The sequence below is a fragment of the Salvia splendens genome, chromosome 3 (genome assembly GCF_004379255.2).
Source record: "Salvia splendens isolate huo1 chromosome 3, SspV2, whole genome shotgun sequence".
Lineage (NCBI taxonomy): Eukaryota > Viridiplantae > Streptophyta > Magnoliopsida > Lamiales > Lamiaceae > Salvia > Salvia splendens.
In genome coordinates this window covers 32,389,290-32,409,824 of record NC_056034.1, presented here as the reverse complement: position 1 = coordinate 32,409,824, position 20,535 = coordinate 32,389,290, and the positions used below count along the sequence as shown (strand labels likewise).

The 20,535-nt window shown below is 40.2% G+C and overlaps 1 protein-coding gene and 1 long non-coding RNA gene across 2 annotated transcripts; one reads left to right on the top strand and one right to left on the bottom strand.

The window, feature by feature from the left end:
- Positions 1–4,061: 4,061 nt before the first annotated feature.
- On the top strand, positions 4,062–6,249 carry LOC121795697 (phosphatidylserine decarboxylase proenzyme 1, mitochondrial-like). Its single transcript, XM_042194276.1, has 3 exons — positions 4,062–4,127; positions 4,610–4,732; positions 4,887–6,249. The coding sequence occupies exons 1-3, from the start codon at positions 4,083–4,085 to the stop codon at positions 5,046–5,048; spliced, it is 330 nt and encodes a 109-aa protein (XP_042050210.1). The 5' UTR covers positions 4,062–4,082; the 3' UTR covers positions 5,049–6,249.
- Positions 6,250–6,374: 125 nt separating this feature from the next.
- LOC121795698 lies at positions 6,375–7,532 on the bottom strand. The gene is made up of 3 exons (XR_006049609.1): positions 7,409–7,532; positions 7,065–7,219; positions 6,375–6,662 (listed from the first exon to the last, which is right to left on the bottom strand). It is a non-coding gene; the product is annotated as an uncharacterized LOC121795698 (long non-coding RNA).
- Positions 7,533–20,535: the final 13,003 nt, after the last annotated feature.

Below are 20,535 nucleotides of genomic sequence, written 5' to 3'. Positions count from 1 at the left end.
GAGTAAAATTTTGGAGGGAGTTGGCACCGGTTCGAATTTCAATGGACACCTTTATGGGGAGGCGTACAGTCGCTAGCGTCATGCCTGCCAACTGCCTGCAAAATCGTCCTCTCCCATACCTATCGGCTAATAACCGTGTTCTCCTTTTATTTTTCCTTACTCACTCTCTCTCTACATCCAGAATTCCTCAAATTTCTCTCTAGGTTTTCTTTTTCTAACCCTAATCCAAGAAAATTTCTCTCCAAGTTTTTGTCAAAATTTGTACAGAATTCTTCATGGATAACAAGCAGAACACCGGAAACACTTCAGGATCCGCCGATTCTAACGTGGCGGCATTCATGGCTGACCTACTACAAAAATTTGGGGGGCCAGACCCCAAATTAATCTCCCAAACCATGTAACCTTTACTTTTCTGTCCTTTACTTTTCATTTTTCTTGCGTTTGTGTTTTTATGTGCCAGCATGCTTTGTTTTGTATATATGTGTTATACCCTTCTACAATTAGCCCAATTTTTGGTCTAAGTGTGAGAAGGGGTTGTTTTGTCTTGCATGTCTTGGTTTTGTATGTTGTGCCTTCTCCCACTTAGTCCGATGTTCGGTCTAAGTGTGAGAAGTTTGTTTTGTTTGTGCGCCTTGTTTGTTTTTGTTTCATGTTTCTGTCTGCTGTTCTTACTTCCTTTTCCCCCCTTCACTAGGATAGCTTGGGGACAAGCTTGAGTGAAGAGGGCGGGGGGAGTAAGTATGGTGTCTGTTTTTCTGTTTTAGAGTCTTTAGGATGTGTGTTTCGCATGAGCTAGCAAGATAATAAGGCAAGTTTCCCTTAGTGAGAGCGATTAAAGAGAGAATGCATGTCAACTTTGACACCTTCTTCCTTAATAAACTAAAAGCGGTCTGAATGAAGTTAGGACGATGGAAAAAGCCTTAGATAACCTAGCTGTGCAACCCTACTATAAGAGTGAGTTATAAGCCTAAACACTTTTTGTGCTAACATGTAAAATGGGCTACCACTTGATGCTTAGGGAGTAGAGTATGAAGGAGAAAAAATGGGTTATGGAGGTATAAGCTGGACGAAGTCCAGAACAGGAGGTATAATCTAGACGAAGTCCAGGGAAAAGGGGATATAATACAGGAAAAAATAAACAGAAAAGAAGAATCATTATCCTCAAGGGCAGAAAGCAATCGCAACCTGACCCAGAAAAAAAAAGGAGAAGAAAGAAGGGAAAAACTCTCATAACCCGACGCATCAGTGGTATAACTTTAACTGTGGAGCGTGTTGATCCTAACATCCCTGGTGAGGAATGAGTGATCGAGCGAACCAAACCGCTGGGAAATCAAAGGGTATCTTGACGAACTGACAGACCTTTTAGATAGAAGAAGGAAGGGGGAAGATTTGAAGACTGTAGACGATCGGATTGAACTTAAGCTTGTGAGGACGGTCGCCTAAAAGTTGAAACTAGTTCATGTTTATCTGTTATGTTTGTTGTATTTTGTTTTTGTGATGTTTTCTTTTTTGAGTCTGTTAGTTGTCTAGGTCTAGGAGTCTGTTTTTGTTTGTAGAGTCGTACTTGGGGACCGTGCATTGAAATTCGCCTTATTTCTTTTCTTGTCTTTCATACTTGAGGACAAGCATGGTTTAAGTGTGAGCAGTTTGATAAGGCTAATTTCATGCATCGGTCTAGGGATTTTATTTCGTGAAAACGCTGGGTCTAACGCATGTTTAAAGCCAGGTGTGTGAAGGTTTTCGCTAGATCCAGGAAAGGAAGAGGACGCTTGCATGGTCCTAGGAAACTGGCGAAAGAGTGGACATTATGAAGAAAATTGCTTGACGGAGGAAGCCTCGGAGTTGAAGGGTAGAATAGGGATTTCTACGAAGACTCTAGAAGGCTATGTCCGCATCTATAAAAGGAAGAAGCATGCAAGCTGGAGGGACCTTCTCGGTTGGATGCCTCTCTAACAGCCTGTAGCTTAAGTTCACTTTTCACACACTTGGGTTCTAAATCGCGGAGGATCTCGGGTTCACACTGGGGTTCACGTTTAGTTTTCTCGGAAGTGTTTGTGGGTTGTAACACCGTCCTTCTGTGGGGCGAAGAAACAATTTTAATTTCCGTTTTCGTACTTTACTGATTTCGCCGAGCTCCGCTGTTCGAAGCTCGGTCCTCTGTTTCTTTGCTGAATATTTCTCTTATCTTAATGCAGGTTTCGTTTTCGCTTATGTTGATTGTGTTGATTTCTGTTTGTTGATTGTGTTCACTTGAATGCTGGAGTTGGAATTGTTGGAGTTGGTTGTTTTCGTGGATTATTGCAGGTTCGTGGTTGGATCTGGGAGAATGGAGTTTGTTTGTGGATGAATCGGGGTTTTGTCTTGCTGATATTGTAGGATTGTCTGTGATTGTTGGAATTCGGAGTTGATCGGAGCAGATCTGTAAGAATCGGAGTTATGGAGTTGATTTTGATGGTTGTTGAGTTCGGATGGCTTGGATACGGAGTGGATTAAGCACCCGACGTGAATCTGAGCAGTGTTGATTTAATTTCATGCCTAGTTTACGTGTTTTCATTTCGCTTCGCCTAGTTTATGTCGATCTGATGCATTTCCGATTCGTAGCAAGTTTCCGGCGTCCTGATTTCTATATTCTGTTTGAATCTAGGTATGTGCTCTGTTTTCTCCGTTTACGTATTTGAGTCGGTTAGGAAAATGCATGTCGTTGTTAGTCAGGGCATGAGTTGGTTGTTTGCAGCTTTTACCATACTTGCTATATTTGGAGTCATGGTCCCCACTGCTTTTATTCTCTCTGTCTAGTCTTAATTAGTGAATCGTTTACACGGTCTATGAAGTGATTTTAATACCTCACGGTCATGACGATGTTTGCTGTCAGTGTGTTTACAGTTTCCTAGGTCTAGCATTTACATTTCGTGCCTAGGACTAGAGTTAGGTAAAATTCTCAACCCTTTGCGTGGCAGCAGCCGCTTGTTTCCAGAGTCTCTAAGCACTACCTTACGAATCCATCTTCGTGGGATCGACCCCGCTTCCCTATACTAATCCATAGTATTTGGGGTTGAGGGATTTTAATTGTTGAAGGGGAGTCGAGTGTGTCCAACGACAGAAACACTCTGTGTTCCTTGAGTTCCTGGACCTAGTGATCCAGTGGATTTAAGAAGCGCGGTGTCTTGACCGAGCATCTGCATTAACTTTCTCTGTGCACACTTGCTCACTCCGCTCCTGAGTCATATCTTATCGAGAGCGGCACTTCAATTTGCTGAAGCATATTTCACCAGCTAGAGATCTTAGTCCAAAGTCAAGAAGAGTTACCAATCAACTACTTGGGCACATGGGGCCATTATAAATCGTTGTGATTTGTGAAGCTTACTCTGATCATGGTCCAATAAACTCATGGCCATATCACCCTATGCATTTTGTAATTCGCGTTGATGGCCATGTGGAATTTGATAAATAATAAAGTCTGATATTAACTTTGATTTGTTTCCCAACCACTAACTACCATGCCAACCAGAGAAAAATAAAATCTATACGTCATGAATTTAGACCTGATTTTGCACTTCGATCAAGTGGTCAAACATCCGAGTGTCATATTCTATAACAAGTTGTTTCTTGCTCTTCACCCCCTGTTCCAATGAAATACTACTAGTAAGGTTTAGTTACTAAAGTTGAGAAGGTAATATAGACTAAGAGCAAACTGTGCAACTGTGTGCGCATTTGACTTCTCTGAATCCTGCTTACAAGGGTGGTGTTCGGTTTCCAAGATAAAATAGTACCAAAATATAATATAGGATTAAGTTGTGAGATTATTTTAGTCATAGGGGTTAGCTATGACTAATTATCCCATGATTATCCATCTAGGATTGAGAAGTGGATTGAATCTCTTGAACCAAACACACTACAAATTTAATCCCGGATACAATTTTGCAAACCGAACACCCCCTAGATATATAGCATATTAATTGAAGCAGGCAGTATAGTCCTTAAAAAATGCTTATACAGTATTAGCTTATATTCTTCAACCAAATATGCTGACATCTGATATTGATAACCAGGTAGTGCTTGAAGGTCGATGGAAACAAGGCTATATGGCTATGGCAGCAATTGGTGCAACAAATATCGGTTCCATTGAGGTTCTGACTTCCTTGATTGTCTTAATTTCTTAGTTGTTTGTCCCTACATAGTACGGAGATTGGTCATGTTTTATCCTGGATTCTGAATTCTGATGAATAGGTTCAGGAAAAATAGTGTGAGAATTAGGTGTCAGTAAGGTTTTTCTTTTCCTTCTCATAAGTTTACTTTGAAGTTAATTATGTTTAGATGTTATTCTTAGTATGTGTAGATCCTTTTCTTTTTCTTGTAAACCTTTAAAAATGAAAAGTGAAATATTTAGCCTTATTGGAAATGCTAGGATGAATCATTACAAACTAGGAGATGGAGGGGTGGGATTCTCTGTGAACTGTGATCAGTAAGCTTGGAAAATATACCATTTGTTACTTAATATGATATTTAAACACTAGGATTCTCATGATGCACCCATGTCTTTACAAAGTGTTATCTCAGATTCTCACATGATATACTACTGTGTTCTAACACTGTATGCACGCAATGACAGCTTTTCATCGAGCCAACTCTGAAGACAAATAAACCCCAAAAGAAACTGATTCATTCATTGCCGCCAGATGAACGATTATATGAACCTGAAGGCACAGGAGTGCCACTAAGGAAAGGAGATGAGGTATGAGGCATTGAGCTCATTTATCTTAACTAGGAAACATTTATAATGTGGTGTCTGTCTTTCTTCATGCTAGTGTTTATGCTCTGGATGCTTCTTATTTTCTTCATTCTAGTATTCATGCTCTGGAACTGGATATTGTCATTATTACAAACAGGTAGCTGCTTTTAACATGGGATCAACCGTGGTGTTGGTCTTCCAAGCTCCTATTTCCCAATCTGGTATCGTCAAAGAAAGCTCGTCCGACTTCAGATTTTGTATCAAGAGAGGCGATAGAATCCGTATGGGAGAACCACTGGGTAGGTGGAATCAATCTTAAAGGCTGGGAGGCAACTGTCTTGAACATTCATCTAAAGCGTTAGGTTTTTTGTTCGTTCATCCGTCCCAGGATTGAATGTTCAGTTCTTTCAACCTAGATTGGAATATCTTGGTTAGGGAAAGAAAAACTGATTTTTTCAACGGTAGTTTTTAATATAACAGTTATTTATATTGGCACTTATACTTTCAAGTATCAAACGAATAAGAAGGTTGGGTGATCAAATGGCAGCATTGTGCATTTATCTTTGGGTCGCCTAATAGTCACAAATAGTACTACTAAACAATCTCAAAGAATCAACACACATGCGCGAGCATGGTTTAGCGCAGCCAGTCTTGGATATGACAAAGGCCAGCTAGAAGCATCAGACATATCTCCTTGTAGACACTCCACATTTCCTTCAAAACTGAGTTGTATATTAGGTAATGATCGCATGAACAGCTGAAGATGATGCAAGCACCTTGAGTGCAGAAACATCAATGGAGAAGCCAAAAAACAATAGTGACATTCCAACACAGATTAAGCAGAAAATAAAGGATGTATTGTACAACTTTACAAGTCATTAAAATGAAAACAAGGCAGTTTAAATTGTAGCCAAACTTCAAACTTAACCTATGGAAAAAGAATATACAAACAAATTGGACCATCCAAGATGAAGTTTGTATCACAGATTCACACTGATGTCATACCAGATAAAAAGGTACACAAGATCTTGTATGACCAGGAGAGGATTGAATATTAAGAATGTCAACTCAAACCTAAGGAACTGGTTTCAAACATGAAAAGTTAAGAGAATATACATCACATAATAGCCACCATAAAAATATAAACCACCAACCTCAAAAATTGAACTGAACCTACAACTTTACAATGGCCAGGAAATAGACTACCTCTATTATTCTAGTTAATTGCAATATACTCAGTATAACTTACTCAAGTTATGAATTTACGCTGTGCTTCCCAATGCATCATTAGTCTCATAAGACACTGAAAGATGTTTTAACCAAGAAGAGTGATTCTGTTACAAAATTTCATGAACGCATTTTTTGTTGCAGACATCAGTTGAAGGGAGACTAAACTGCATCCAAACATTGATATAGAAGTTATACTATCACGGCAATTAACCTATATGTCGTGACCATTCCATTTCTACTCTGAATGAATGATAAACCCAGATAAAGCAACATTACATAGATACAAAAATAGGGCAATCAGTCAAGACATCAATTTTCTAATGCAAGAGAAGTGATACTCAGACCAAAACAACCAAACAGGTAAACATGGGACACATAATGTCAATTTTCAAGAATATACAAGTACTAGGAACAATAGAAAAACGTCAAGTGATATTTTGGATAATCTGTCCACAAATTAGGATGAATGCAGTCGAACCATACATCTTCACAAACCGCAAATTGACCATAAAATATGGCAGGTGTCAAAACTAACAGCTCAATATGTCAAAACCAGTATACTTTCTAACATGTACAGGCAATTTGCAGTGTTACCAAAAATCAAAATCCATTCTCCACCTTTCCTTCAAACTGTACCACCTTGCCCGTGACTAAACATTAATTCCAGGCATCCAAAACACACCTCTATATCAAAACCTTGTTCCTGCAAGAAAAACATTAATTGACCTATAAATCTCAAGTAGCTTACCACTAAACTCTTACATAAGCGATCGTATGTGGATAAGCACATCAGGCATACTCAAAATCCACACAGAATTACGGACTAGTTCGACACTAAGGACTAATCCTGCAACCAGAAACACAAATGTCCAACTAACTAAAGGCACAAGCCTTATTGCATCTTTAGCTAAAAGCTTGATTCAACCAGAAGAATCAGTTAATTAAATCAAAGACAAACAAAACCTAGAATCCAGAAACAAACATAGCCACGCCACAAAATCAGAAAAAACAGTTTTCTATTATAATCCTCCTATAAAATGGAAGGAAGGGAAAAGAGTCAAAACAACGATACTTCCAATAATACGAGAAAGGCAGGCAGACCTACGTCTGTTTGGAGTAGGAGGAAGAGGAAGGAACTCTTTTGTTACGAAACATCATGTAGCCAACAAGCAACACCACTCCAAGCATCATTATCGCCGCTCCGATCAAATACCGACCTACGCTCGGAGGCTCCACCTCCAACTCCACGGCTTCCCTAAACTGCATCCACAGAATCACCAAATTAATCGATTACATCAGACTGTCACGGAAATTAAGCGCGAAGAATCGACATTGGCATGTGAATTGGGAAGAATTCCACGGAATAAGTAGGGTTCAACCTCGGATCTGAGTAAATGCATATTAAAATCGATCAATCGTAACGTAGATAGGAGAAATGGAAGAACTTACGGGCATTGTTGATGAACTGTGGGATGAAAGTGTTGAGATCCCGATCGCAGCTGCCTGCCGCGGAGAAATATTGCGTCTGAGCAAAGCACCAACTGGAATTTGAGGAGAGAAAAATAGGTATACCACATAAGCAATGTGTGTCTCACCAATATTTCTTTGCCAAATGGAATTATAGTAGGTCCCACTTCCAGCTGGAGCATACATGGCCAAATGAATTTTAAAGTTAAAAATGTGATTATTTATGAAAATTTCTATAATTCCCATATACTAACAGTATTATGTATACATACGGAGTATATGCACAAGCTTCATATTTTATAACTTCAGTACATAAGTTATAACTTGAGTAAATATTTATTCATATTTTATGCTTCACGTCATAATTTCGTAGAATCGTATGCATCAAAATTTGATTTTAGCTAAGCAAGTATGTTATTGAGTATGTCTTTGTGCATCTTCAAGTTTTTTTTATCTTCGTTACTTTGTAATTATTTTTTATAGTTGAGTTACTATAAAAGACTATATGTACAAAATTATGTCTACTAAAGTTTATTTTCTTAGTTTTATAGTTGATGTTTCATTGTTAACAAAATCTCATTAATTATATAAAAATAAGACTGTTATCCTTATACTCCATTTGAATCAGTATTTTAATTTCTTAAATTGATATTAAAATATGTAATGATAAAAAATACATTGTATAGTCATTCGTATAGTTAACTTATTGTGTGCAATGCTAACAAAATTTAATTAATGTCTATATCAATAAAAAAGAAAAAACAATTCCATCAAATAAATAAATTTAATTTAATATATATATATATCAATATAAAATAAAAGCAGTGTTAACAAAAAAATTGGTGGTGGAATGTTACAACCATTTTTTTTAAATAAATTAGTGTTTACAATGAAAATACGTTACGTGTTAATGTGTGTATACATGTGTACATATATATGAGAACTAAGAAGGCTATATACATGCCTAAAAATTTGGGATGGTTTCCATTAGGGGTGAGCAAAAAAATCGGAAACCGAATATCCGAACCGAACCAAACTGAAATTTTGAAATTCGGTTCGGTTATTTCGATTTTTCGGTTCGGTTCGGTTTTGAAAATAAAAAATTTTGGTTTTTCGATTCGGTTCGGGCGAAGAAAAAAAATCGAAAAACCGAATTTATTTAATTATTTATATTATATATATATATATATTAATATTACTATTATTTAATTATAACTAAAAGACTAAAAAGTAATTGCCCTAATTGAGTAATTGCCTAAATCTCAATTGAGTAATCCGCCGCCTCCATCGTCCAACTCTCCTCTCCCTCTAACCCTAAATCCCTCCACCAATCCACCACCAACTCCATCGTCCTCTGTCGCCGGTCGCCTCGTCACCCCGTCGCCCCTCGCCAGCTCCTGTCGGCCCTCGCCCCGTCGCCTGTCGCCCCTCGCCCCACCGCCGACTCGCCACCGCTTAAGGTATTACCTCTTATTCCTCAAATCCATGAATCGAATAGATTCGTGGGTATGGACCCTAAAATCATTCTAGCTATTGCAATTAAATGTCTGTGCATTAATTATTTTGTTCAAATTCGACTGCAAAGTGTTTGACGAGAAAAAGTTAGGTTATAACAATGCACCTATCGGAGCAGATCAAATTTGTAGGAGTAGATTTCTGAATAACACTTTGAAACTGCAATTAGTTTGTTTGATCCCTCTATATATCCATTTTGACCAAATTTATGTGGATATGGGAATATCACGGTTTGTTGTAAATCAATATTTGTTGGTTCTATTGCTATTGAAATTGGAAGCGAGCAAAATATATTTTGGCATTGCATATGAGCTATGAAGTATGGTGTTGTGTAGGTAAATGTTTACCTTATAGGTCTATCAAACTGTAATTAGTTTGTGTGATCTATGTGTATCCATTTTGACCAAATTTATATGCAAATAAAAACAAATAGTAGTAATAATTTTATTCTTATACAGTGGAGTATGATTTTTTTTTGTCTATAAGTATTATTCAGTTACATGATTTTACCCAATCTTGTTTAATTCGTGTAAGCCGTAAGCGTTTGAAGAAATAACACAACATCTATCAATGAATTTTTTTCCAGATTGACAGATTCTCTCAATTAAATTTTTTTCCAGATTCTGTCAATTGAATTTCAGATTAAATGTAGCTGTTAAATGGCAGCCGCTGCTGCTGTGTAGAAGAAGAAAGTGTTATACTGTTATGCTAATTTTGACATGTTTCTTTAATTCTTTCGTACTTGCAGATTTCAGATTTAGTAAGTAAAAGGCAGACAGTTTTTCTCCACTCTACAACATAGATTATTCAGCATCAAGTTGTAATGTAAGTTATTCATTAATTTTGATGTAATTTATGTATTGTTAAGTTGCAAATTGATTGCTAAGTATCTCTGAAAATTTCTTATTACAGATGTTGTGTGATGAAAGTGAAGCGGTTGGAGATACCATCGAAAATAATGCAACTGAAGATACTCCATCTGAGGATCCTCAAGCCAAAGGAAAGGAAAAAAAGAGGAAAACTATGGAGAAAAGATCAAAGGCTTGTGCATTGTGTGAAAACATTGTGTGGAGAATCTAAGAATGGCACTTCTACACTTAGAGCACATTTGAGTAAATGCAATAAAATTTCAACTACAGGTCCTAGGCAAATACGGTTGGTGTTACAATCTGGTCAAAGCTCATCACTTAGTAGTTGGAATTTTGAGCAAGAAGAGGTTAGGAAAGCTTTAGCTTATATGATCATTGTGGATGAGTTGCCTTTTAAGTTTGTTGAAGGGGAGGGTTTTAAATACTTTTGTTTGAAGTCATGTCCTCAGTTTAAGATTCCATCTAGATGGTCAGTTTCACGTGATTGTTTTAAGTTCTATGAAGATGAAAAGAAATTGCTCATGACATTGCTTAAATCGGCCAACCGAAGAGTGTGTCTTACCACTGACTTCTTGTCAAAAGGTGAACTACATGTGTTTGACTGCTCACTATATTGATAATGATTGGAAATTGAACAAAAAAATTATAAATTTTTGTCCAATTTCTAGTCATAAAGGTATAGATATTAGTTTGGAAATTGAGAAGTGCTTGCATGATTGGGGAATCAATAGGGTGTTCACGATTACTGTTGATAATGCTTCTTCGAATAATACTGCATTGGTTTATTTGAAAAGAACTAGTAGGCAATAGGGGGAAAGTGTAGGAAATTGTGACTATATGTTAGGATTGGTATACTGAAAAGCATATTTCGAGCATGTTGCACGGATAGAATTGCTTGTATACAATAAACTCTACAATCCACTTTTAACCCAAGGCGAGAAGAATTAATTTTATCGCATTGGTGTTTGCTTATGCATTTATAAGATGTTTCTCAAACATTTAAATGTATAAGAAGCAAATAAGTCTAATTCTTCTGCATAGTAGACTGGTCGTGAATTTCTTGAGGATTTTTTATGAGGCAACTAATAGGATTTCTGGATCTTTATATGTTACCTCTAATTTATTTCTTCATGAGATTTACAAAGTGCATGCATTGTTGAAGGCTTTCATAGAGGGTGATGATTTTGAATTGAGTATCATGGCAAAGAAAATGAAAGAAAATTTTGACAAGTATTGGGGGAATCCTAGGAAGATGAATAAGCTCATTTTTATGGCTATTGTTGTTGATCCTCGATACAAGTTGAAGTTGGTGAAACTTGTGTTGGCACATATGTACGATGAAGAGTTGGCTAACTCATTTGGAAATGAAGTTGAGGCTGAATTAGTTAACACGTGTGGTGATTACAAACAACCAATTGAGATGCCATATCTCAAATGCCATAGTTGAGATTATTGAATGATTTCACCAATAAGAGTCACCTTTTCTTCTATAGGCATAAACCAAAGAAACGCCTTCTTTGAACTCATTGGTACGAAAACCATAGAAAAAATTGTCTATCTTATCAAATATTATGTTGCATTTTCCACCCAAAAACATGTTCATTTAATGTTATATGTACCTGTCTATAAAATAATAAATTATTTTGTCATTTTGGAACGTCCTTAATTTAAGGATCTATTTTTATCATTTTTGATAAGTGAATCACACACTGCATTACATAAAAGTGAGACTCATACTTCACTAACTTTTTTTCATCACACTCCATTCATAACGTCAAAACAAATCTTTAAATCGTGGATGTATAAGATTACATTGGTGGCATAGCATGCAAATGAAGAGACTTGTACACAAATGTAATCCAAATACAAATTTTAAATCCTTCCAAATATATACAAGCTCTCAACAAATCACACATATAACCCCAAAAATAATGTACTAATTGTTGGAGAAGATCACAGAAGATATGCTCCAAATCACACGGAAGATATGCTAGATTATATCTTATCAAACATAAGAGATATCAATCAATGTAATTAATTAGTGTTTCCCTTGTATAATCTATCTTAGTCCTATATAATAGTGCCTAATGTATGATGAATTGATAAACGAATAATACAAAGCCCTTCTTACTGATCTAGTTCTTCGTTTAACATGGCATCAGAGCGTCGGCTCAGAAAATTCTCATCATAGCCGATACCAATCCCGACCGTCCTTAGCCAAGAACCAGAATAACCAACCCTACAACAAAAATGTCAGATACAGATGATAACAAAACCGATCCACAACAACCATCGAAATTGAAGAATAGCAAGAATGTCACTGTGGCATTCAAGCTCAACGGAAAGAACTACCCACTGTGGTCAAGACTCATGAAAGTCAAGATAGGAGGCCGGGGCGCCTACTCACACATCCGGAAAGAACCCCCAGAACCGGGAAGCAGGGGGTACGATGACTGGGAAGAGGATGACTTGGTGATGTTTTCGTGGATCGTCGATAACATTGAGAATGAAATTATCTCCGATTTCGCTCATCATCAAACATCAAAGGCACTATGGGATAGTTTCGCCGTGACGTTCGAAAACAATGCACACAAATATCTCATCTACGACCTGGAGGAGAAAATAATCACGATCAAACAAGGAAATATGGACTTGGAAACGTATTACCTGAGGATTCACGGACTGTGGATCAATGTCGACCGCTGCGAGAAGGAGCCGATTACTTGTTGTGACAAGGGAATCAATCAATACCGAACCCATTCAAATGAGAAGAGATTATTCAAGTTTCTAGCCGGATTGAATCAAGAATATGATTTGATCAAACGAGACATCCTCAAGGAGGACCCCTACCCATCAGTTGAATCGGCCTTCGAGTGGGTGAAGACGGAGGCGGCTCGACGCCAAATCATGCCACCGGCGTCGTCTTCCCCCACCCCTGAAACCGTCGGCGGCAACACCGGGGATACATCATCTGGGGATGGCATCGGGAGTGGATTCGCTGCCCAGAGCCAACAACCGTCATACAAGAATGGAGGACCACCGCGCTCCTCAGCCGTTGCCAGCCGACCGGGAAGCCGGCCAAATAAATCCGGCCTCTGGTGCACCCATTGCCAGAAACCCAAGCACACGTACGAGACGTGTTTCAAACGACTAGGATACCCCAAATGGTGGGAGGAGAGGCAGAGGATGAGAACGGCGCAACCTCAGGAGAAAATGACCGTCGGAGTAACCGAGGAGGGGCAACCACGGAATCAGAATGGAAACCGTGGGGGAATGGCCAGCCATGGACCGGCGGTGAACCTGGAGGCATCAACCGGCGGCGGCAACGTCCGAGGAGCCAGAAATTTGGCCGAACGGGAGGGAATGGCGCCGGACTCAGGAGGTATCGGGTTTGGTTTTAAACCAAACCCTAGAAATTTCTTCAAATCTCATCTGCCTCCCCCAAACTATGGAGAATTATATTTTAGACCCCATCTTTTAAAAGGAAGCCCCCGGATTACTCAAAATTAAATTTTGACCCCTCTTATGTTTTTTTTAAGGAGGATCGACGGTGGTTGACCCCTCTTATGTTGGAAATTCTGATATTAGCCCCAATATATGTGAATATGTGACAAAAAGCCATTTTGCTCCCTTAGAAAATATTTCCGCTGCATTTCATGTAAATAAAGAGGCTAATATAACGAAGGGTTGGATCTTTGATTGTGGGGCCACTGATACTATGACTCCAGATAGGAATGATTTTATTAGCATGAACAAAATCACTAAAACCTATATTAAAACGGCAAGTGGGGAATTGATTACTGTTGAAGGGCCTGGCACGATTGAAATTTCTTCTACACTCTGTCTCCAAAACTGCCTATATGTTCCGACTTTATCTCAGCGATTGATGTCTATCAGTCATGTGACAAAGGAATTAAATTGTACACTTCTGATGCACCCCAATTTCTGCATTTTACAGGATATTCGGACGAAGAGGATACTTGGGCATGGCAATGAGAAGTGTGGACTCTACTATGTGGACGAGATAACTCAACATGGTAGTGCGATGCTGGCTCACGGATCCATGAGACAATAAATTTGGCTGTGGCACCGAAGACTAGGACATCCTTCCCATCGTTACTTTAAACTACTTTTTCCAAACCTTTCTATTCCTATTGATTTCTTTTGTGAGACTTGTGTTTTGGCAAAGAGCCACCGGCAATCTTTTAAACTCTCGAACACTCGTATGCAATCTATTTTCTCTTTAGTTCATTCTGATGTGTGGGGTCCCGCATCTTTTTTGGTGTGCTTATAGCCCATGACTCAATTTTTTCAAGAAAAGAGAATGGTTCATCAGATTTCGTGTGCTTATACACCAAAACAAAATGGGGTGGCCGAACGGAAAATAGGCCAATCCTAGAAATAGCCCGAGCCCTAATGATTGAATCCAAAGTTCTACAACATTTTTGGCCAGAAGCAATAGCCACATCTATCTACCTCATGAATCGCCTACCAGCAAAAATCCTAAACAAAAAACCCCCCCTCAATATCCTATCATCTCTATCCAAAATTCCTCCACACTTGAACCTTCAACCCAAAATCTTTGGCTGCACGGTCTATGTTCATATCGCCAAACACGAAAGGACCAAACTATCCCCATGTGCTACCAAATGTGTCTTTGTCAGGTACGGGGTGAACCAAAAGGGCTACCGGTGCTATGATCCTAATACTAGAAAAATAACCATCACCATGAATTGTAATTTCTTAGAGACCGAATTCTTCTACCACACCCACCTTAGTAGTCAGGGGGAGAGTGATCCCGGTAATTCCGTGGACTATCTAAGTTGGGTCGTGCCACTTCCAAACTCTTTGATCGAAGATCTAACAGAACCAGTTGTCACTGCCGCCGAGCATGTCTCGCCAAGTGAGTCATCTCATCCACGATCCCTCGATCCTCTTGCATTGATATCCGAGGTAATTACTGAACCGAATCTCCATATGGTTTCTACTAACCCGATGAGAGCAGAACCATCGGAAGAAAACAATACGATTGACTTTGACATCGGGAGATATGTTCTTCCTCCCCGAAGTACAAGAGGAGTTCCACCAAAGAGATATTCCCCTGAAAAGATTGGGAAGAAAAGCAAATACGGAGTGGCGAATTTCGTGCAAGGGAATCTATCAAAAATGGCAAGAGCCTTTGAAGCTGCCCTGTATGAAGAAGAAGAAGAGATTCCGCAGTCAGCCGAGGAAGCAATGAAGCATAAACAATGGAATGAAGCTATTCTCACTGAGATGAAGGCACTAGTGAGGAACAATACTTGGGTCAAAGGGAAGCTGCCTGAAGGAGTAAGAACTATCGGGTGTAGATGGGTGTTCACAATAAAAAGGAGGCCAGACGACACAATAGAGAGATATAAAGCCAGACTGGTGGGAAAGGGATACACCTAAACTTATGGGGTCGACTACGCGGAGACTTTTTCACCCGTGGAGAAAATTAACACTATAAGGGTGCTATTCTCGATTGCTGCCAACAAGGATTGGCCACTTCATCAATTTGATGTGACGAATGCCTTTCTACATGAGAGTTACCAAAACCAGTTTTTATGGAGCCTCCACTCGGGTTCACTGACGAGTTTCAAGGAGGAGAAGTATGCAGACTGCAGAAGACATTATATGGGCTGAAATAGTCCCCAAGAGCATGGTTTGGAAGGTTCACAGAGGTGATGAAGAAGTTTCGGTACAAGCAGAGTAACTCTGACCACACGTTGTTTATCAAGAAAAGGGGAGATAAAATTACATGTTTGATCATATATGTGGATGACATGATTCTTACCGGGTATGACACAGAGGAGATGGTCGAACTAAGGAAAAATCTATTCAGCGAGTTCGAGATGAAAGATTTGGGACCATTAAAGTATTTTTTGGAAATAGAAGTACTGAGATCAAGGAAGGGAATTTTTATAGTATGTGCTGGATTTGCTAGCTGAAGTCGGGATGGTAGATTGTAAACCCCCAGACACTGCAATGGTCCAAAACCACGGACTGCAGATGATGGATGAAGCAAAGCAGACTGACAGAGGGAAATACCAACGATTGGTCGGGAAGTTAATTTATCTATCACATACGAGACCAGATATTGCTTATGATGTGGGGGTCGTAAGCCAGTTCATGCACGTACCCCAAGAAGAGTACTAGGAGGCAGTTCTGTGGGTTGTTCGATATTTGAAGGGGACCGTCGAACATGGGCTTCTGTTTTAGAAACATGGGCACCTACAGATACATGGATTTACTGATGCTGATTGGGCAGAAACCGAATGATATGAAGTCCAAAGTAGGGTACTTCACCTTTGTAGGAGGTAATCTTGTGACATGGAGAAGCAAGAAACAAAAGTTGGTGGCACTCTCTAGCGCAGAAGCGGAGTTTCGAGGAATTAAAAGTGGACTGGCTGAATTACTATGGCTGCGGAAGCTTATGAGGGAGTTAGAACTTTCTTCGTCTCAAACGTGCAAGTTGTTCTGCGATAATAAGGCGGCCATAAGTATTTCGGAGAATCCAGTTCAACATGATCGTACTAAATATGTGGAGGTTGATAGGCACTTCTTAAAGGATAATATTGAAGCAAAGATAGTCGAGATGCCTTATGTCAAATCCAAGGACCAACTGGCTGACATATTGACAAAGGCGGTGAACTCGAAGTCATTTCGAGAAGTATTGTGCAAGTTGAGTATCGGGAATCCCGTTACTTAACTTGAGGGGGAGTGTTGGAGAAGATCATGGAAGATATGCTCCAAATCACACAGAAGATATACTAGATTATATCTTACCAAACATAGGAGATATCAATCAATTTAATTAATTAGTTTTTCCCTTGTATAATCTATCTTAGTCCTATATAATAGTGCCTAACGTATGATGAATTGATAAACGAATAATTCGCCTTCACACCGCTCTTCTCCAATAGCTCATCAATGGCTCCAAACATAACCATCTCTGCCTCCTTCCTCGCCTCAGCCATGCACGGCTTGGCCGGGACCCTCAGCAAGGCCTCGGGGAAGTAGGTCTTCTTCCCGAGCCCCGACCTCTCTAGGATCTTCCTCTGGAACTCGAGATTCTCCTCCGTGAAACACGCTGCTCGTCTTGACCGGTCCATGAACATCTCCTTGCTACACATCGCCTCCTCCCGGGCTTGTAGCACGCGAAGTAGATAAGGTAGACCCTCCTCGGCCACGTCGTGAAGTAGAGGGTGACGAGGAACACCGTTAGGGCCGAGCACACGACCGCGGAGGGGAGGTGGTTGGATTTGAGGTGGTGGTTTGATAAGGCTAATTTCATGCATAGGTCTAGGGCTTTAATTCGTGAAATTTCTGGGTCTAACTCACGTTTTAAGCCAGGTGTGTGAAGATTTTTCACCAGGTCCAGGAAAGGAGGAGGACAGTTGCGTGGACCTAGGAAATAGGCGCATGAGTGGACATTATGCGGAAAATTGCTTGACGGAGGAAACCTCGGAGTTGAAGGGTAGAATAGAGATTTCTACGAAGACTCTAGAAGGCTATGTCCGCATCTATAAAAGGGAGAAGCATGCACGTTGGAGGGACCTTCTCGGTTGGAGGCCTCGCTAACAACCTATAGCTTAGTTCACTTTTCACACACTTGGGTTCTTTTCGTGGGGAGATTCAGGGTTCGCACCGGGGTTCACGTTTAGTTTTCTTTGAAGCTATTTTGGGTTGTAACACCGTCCTTCTGTGGGCGACGAAACAATTTAATTTCTGCTTTCATACTTTCCTGATTTCGCCGAGCTTTGCTGTTCGAAGCTCGGAGCTCTATTTGTTTGTTTTGCTGAATATTCTCTAATTTCAACGCAAGTTTGATTTTCTGTTACGTTGATTTTCAGAATTTTGGAGTTGGATGCGTTTCGCAGTTGTTTTCTGAAATTATGCAGGTTTGGAGTTGGATCTGGGTGATCGGAGTCTGTTTGTGGATAAATCGGAGGGTTGAGTTCGCTGGAGTTGTGGAGTTGTTTGTGGTTGTTTGAATTCGGAGTTGATCGGAGCAGATCTGTGAAAACCGGAGTTATGGAGTCGGTTGTGTCTGTTGTTGGGTTCGGATCGCTTAGATCCGGAGTGGATTAAGCATCCGACGTGAATCTGAGCAAGATTGATTTAATTTCATGCCTAGTTTACGTGTTTTCATTTCATTTCGCCTAGTTTACGTAGATCTGATGTATTTCTGGTTCATAGCAAGTTTCCGGCATCCAAATCTTTATATTCTGTTCGAATCTAGATATATGCTCTGTTTTCTCCATTTGCGTGTTTGAATCGGTAAGGAAATTGCATGTCGTTGTTAGTTGGAGCATGAGTTTGTTATTTGCAGCTTAGCCGTACTTGCTATAATTGGAGTCATGGTCCCCGCTGTTTTATTCTCCCTGTCTAGTCTTAATTAGTTAGTCGTCTACTCCATCCAGGAAGCAAATTGTGTCTCTCAGTATTGAAGTCTGATTCTATTACATGTTCTGTGTCCTAGGTCTAGCATTTACATTTCGTGTCTAGGGCTAGAAGCAGTTAAAATTCTCAACCCTTTTGCGTGGCAGCAGCCGCTTGTTTCCAGAGTCTCTAAGCACTTCTTCCCGAATCCATCTTCGTGGGATCGACCCCGCTTCCCTATACTAATTTATAGTATTCGGTTTGAGGGATTTAATATTTTTTTGAAGGGGAGTCGAGTGTGTCCAACGACAAAAATACTCCGTGTTCTCTTGAGTTCCTGGACCTGGTGATCCAGTGGATTTAAGGAGCGTGGTGTCTTGACCAAGCACTTGCATTAGTTTTCTCTGTGCACACTTACTTACTCCGTAATACACAAACACACAACGTGTTATGTACCCTTCAAATGGCGTGCTTTGTGTTAAGTGTTCAGAGTCTGTGGTGTAAATAGTTTTGATTTATTTTCCTTCTCTTTTATTTGTAGTTTATGAGCAGAGGCTCAAGATCTACCTACTGGAGCAACTCATCTGGGTGGAAGCACGGCCAGTTAAATTGGCGGGTTAAAGATACAGTCTCTACTGTGACCACCAGATCAGGGTTTACCACGGGAGATCCATTTCCGAGTGAATTTACTAGCGACGAATGGATCTCCCGTGGTAAATTCACTAGTAAACCCTGTTCATTAAGTCCTTTGACTCAGGAGTTGCCCCTTCGTAAAAGGTGAAGTGAATCTAGAGAAATCCTGGGGAAGTTGATCGACGCTAAGAAGGCGTACGATAACCCTAGGAATGCAGTGAGAAGAGGATTGGTGCATGCCATAAGAGAACAAGAAGATGATAAAGTAGAAGCAAGGATTGACAGGCTCGAGAAGGCTCTTTTGAAAGCGATTGAAAAGACAATTCCACAAGCTTCACAAGGAAAGGATAAATCTCCTGGTCAAGGAGATAATCAAATTCAGCAATATTACGGTACCCAGGAAGGAGATTATCAGGCCCAGGTCAATGCAATGGGAAGTTGGAATCCCGATGGGAGCTGGAATCCAGGGAGACAGAGAGATGCGCCCTGGAGAAACCATCCAAATTTCAGATGGACTGACAATGAGCAGAATCAGCCAGCACCACAACAAAGTCAGCAGTTTGCACCTCAGCCCGAGAGACAAGGTAACTGGTCAGGAAGGAATCACGAGGGGCAGGGCAGCTGGATCAATTGGAACCAAGGAGACCACTCGAACCGGGGAAACAGAAATCAGAACAATCAAGGGAACTCTTATGTACCACCGCACTAAAGGAATTTTCAAAACAATTACCAGGGTCAAGGAAATCAATACAACAACTCTTCAGGAGGTCAAGGAAACGCTCGTCAGGGTCAAATGAGTGGACCGACTCTGAGTATAGGGCCAGGGCCCAGCCAGCCACCAAAGAGTATCGATGATATGGTGCTCGATCTCGTCAGTTCTCAACAACATATGCAAAACAACCTGCAATCGAACAATGACGTCGTGCACAAGCTTCGAGACGCTCAACAGGAGCAGAAGGCAGCAATGGATATGCTGGCCAAGCAATTATCACAGATAGCCACTTCTTTGAGTAATATGAGGGGGAATGAAGGAAAGATTCCCGCCTCGGTAAGGCCACCGGATAGAGCGAATATAAGTCAGATTACTTTGAGATCCGGGAGGGGATATGATGGGCCATTGGTAAGAATGAAGGAAGCGACATACCCCAAGGAAGGCAAAAAGGAAGAGGATACAATTCCTAGGTCTAGGACCTTGGAGGGAGAAAATTCCTTGGCCAAGGATGACCTTAAGACAGGAGATTTGGAGAAACCTCTGCCTAGGTCAACTGAACCATTCTTCCTCGATCCAGAGCCAGCATTGAAAAGTAAGGCAGTAGGGGAAGAAATTGGAGAATTCTCAGTTGAAAGCTCTATCGGAGCAGGGAAGCGACTGAAGCCTTTCCCAAGCCGAGGGGAAGCCAAGAAGAAGAAGGAAGAACCGGTGGATTTCATGGATATTTTTGGGAAATTGGAGATTAATCTACCATTCTTACAGGCTTTGAAATTACCGGTGTTTAGCAAGTTCATCAAGGAATTTATAGCTGGGAAGGCTAGACCCAGTGGGAAAATTTTGATAGGCGAGAGCGTCTCTGCAGTGATTCAAAAGCGGAGGATGCCTTCGAAATGCAATGATCCAGGTATGTTTACCTTACCCATCTCTATTGGTGATGTAAAAATCGAGCATGCTATGTGTGATTTAGGTGCATCCAT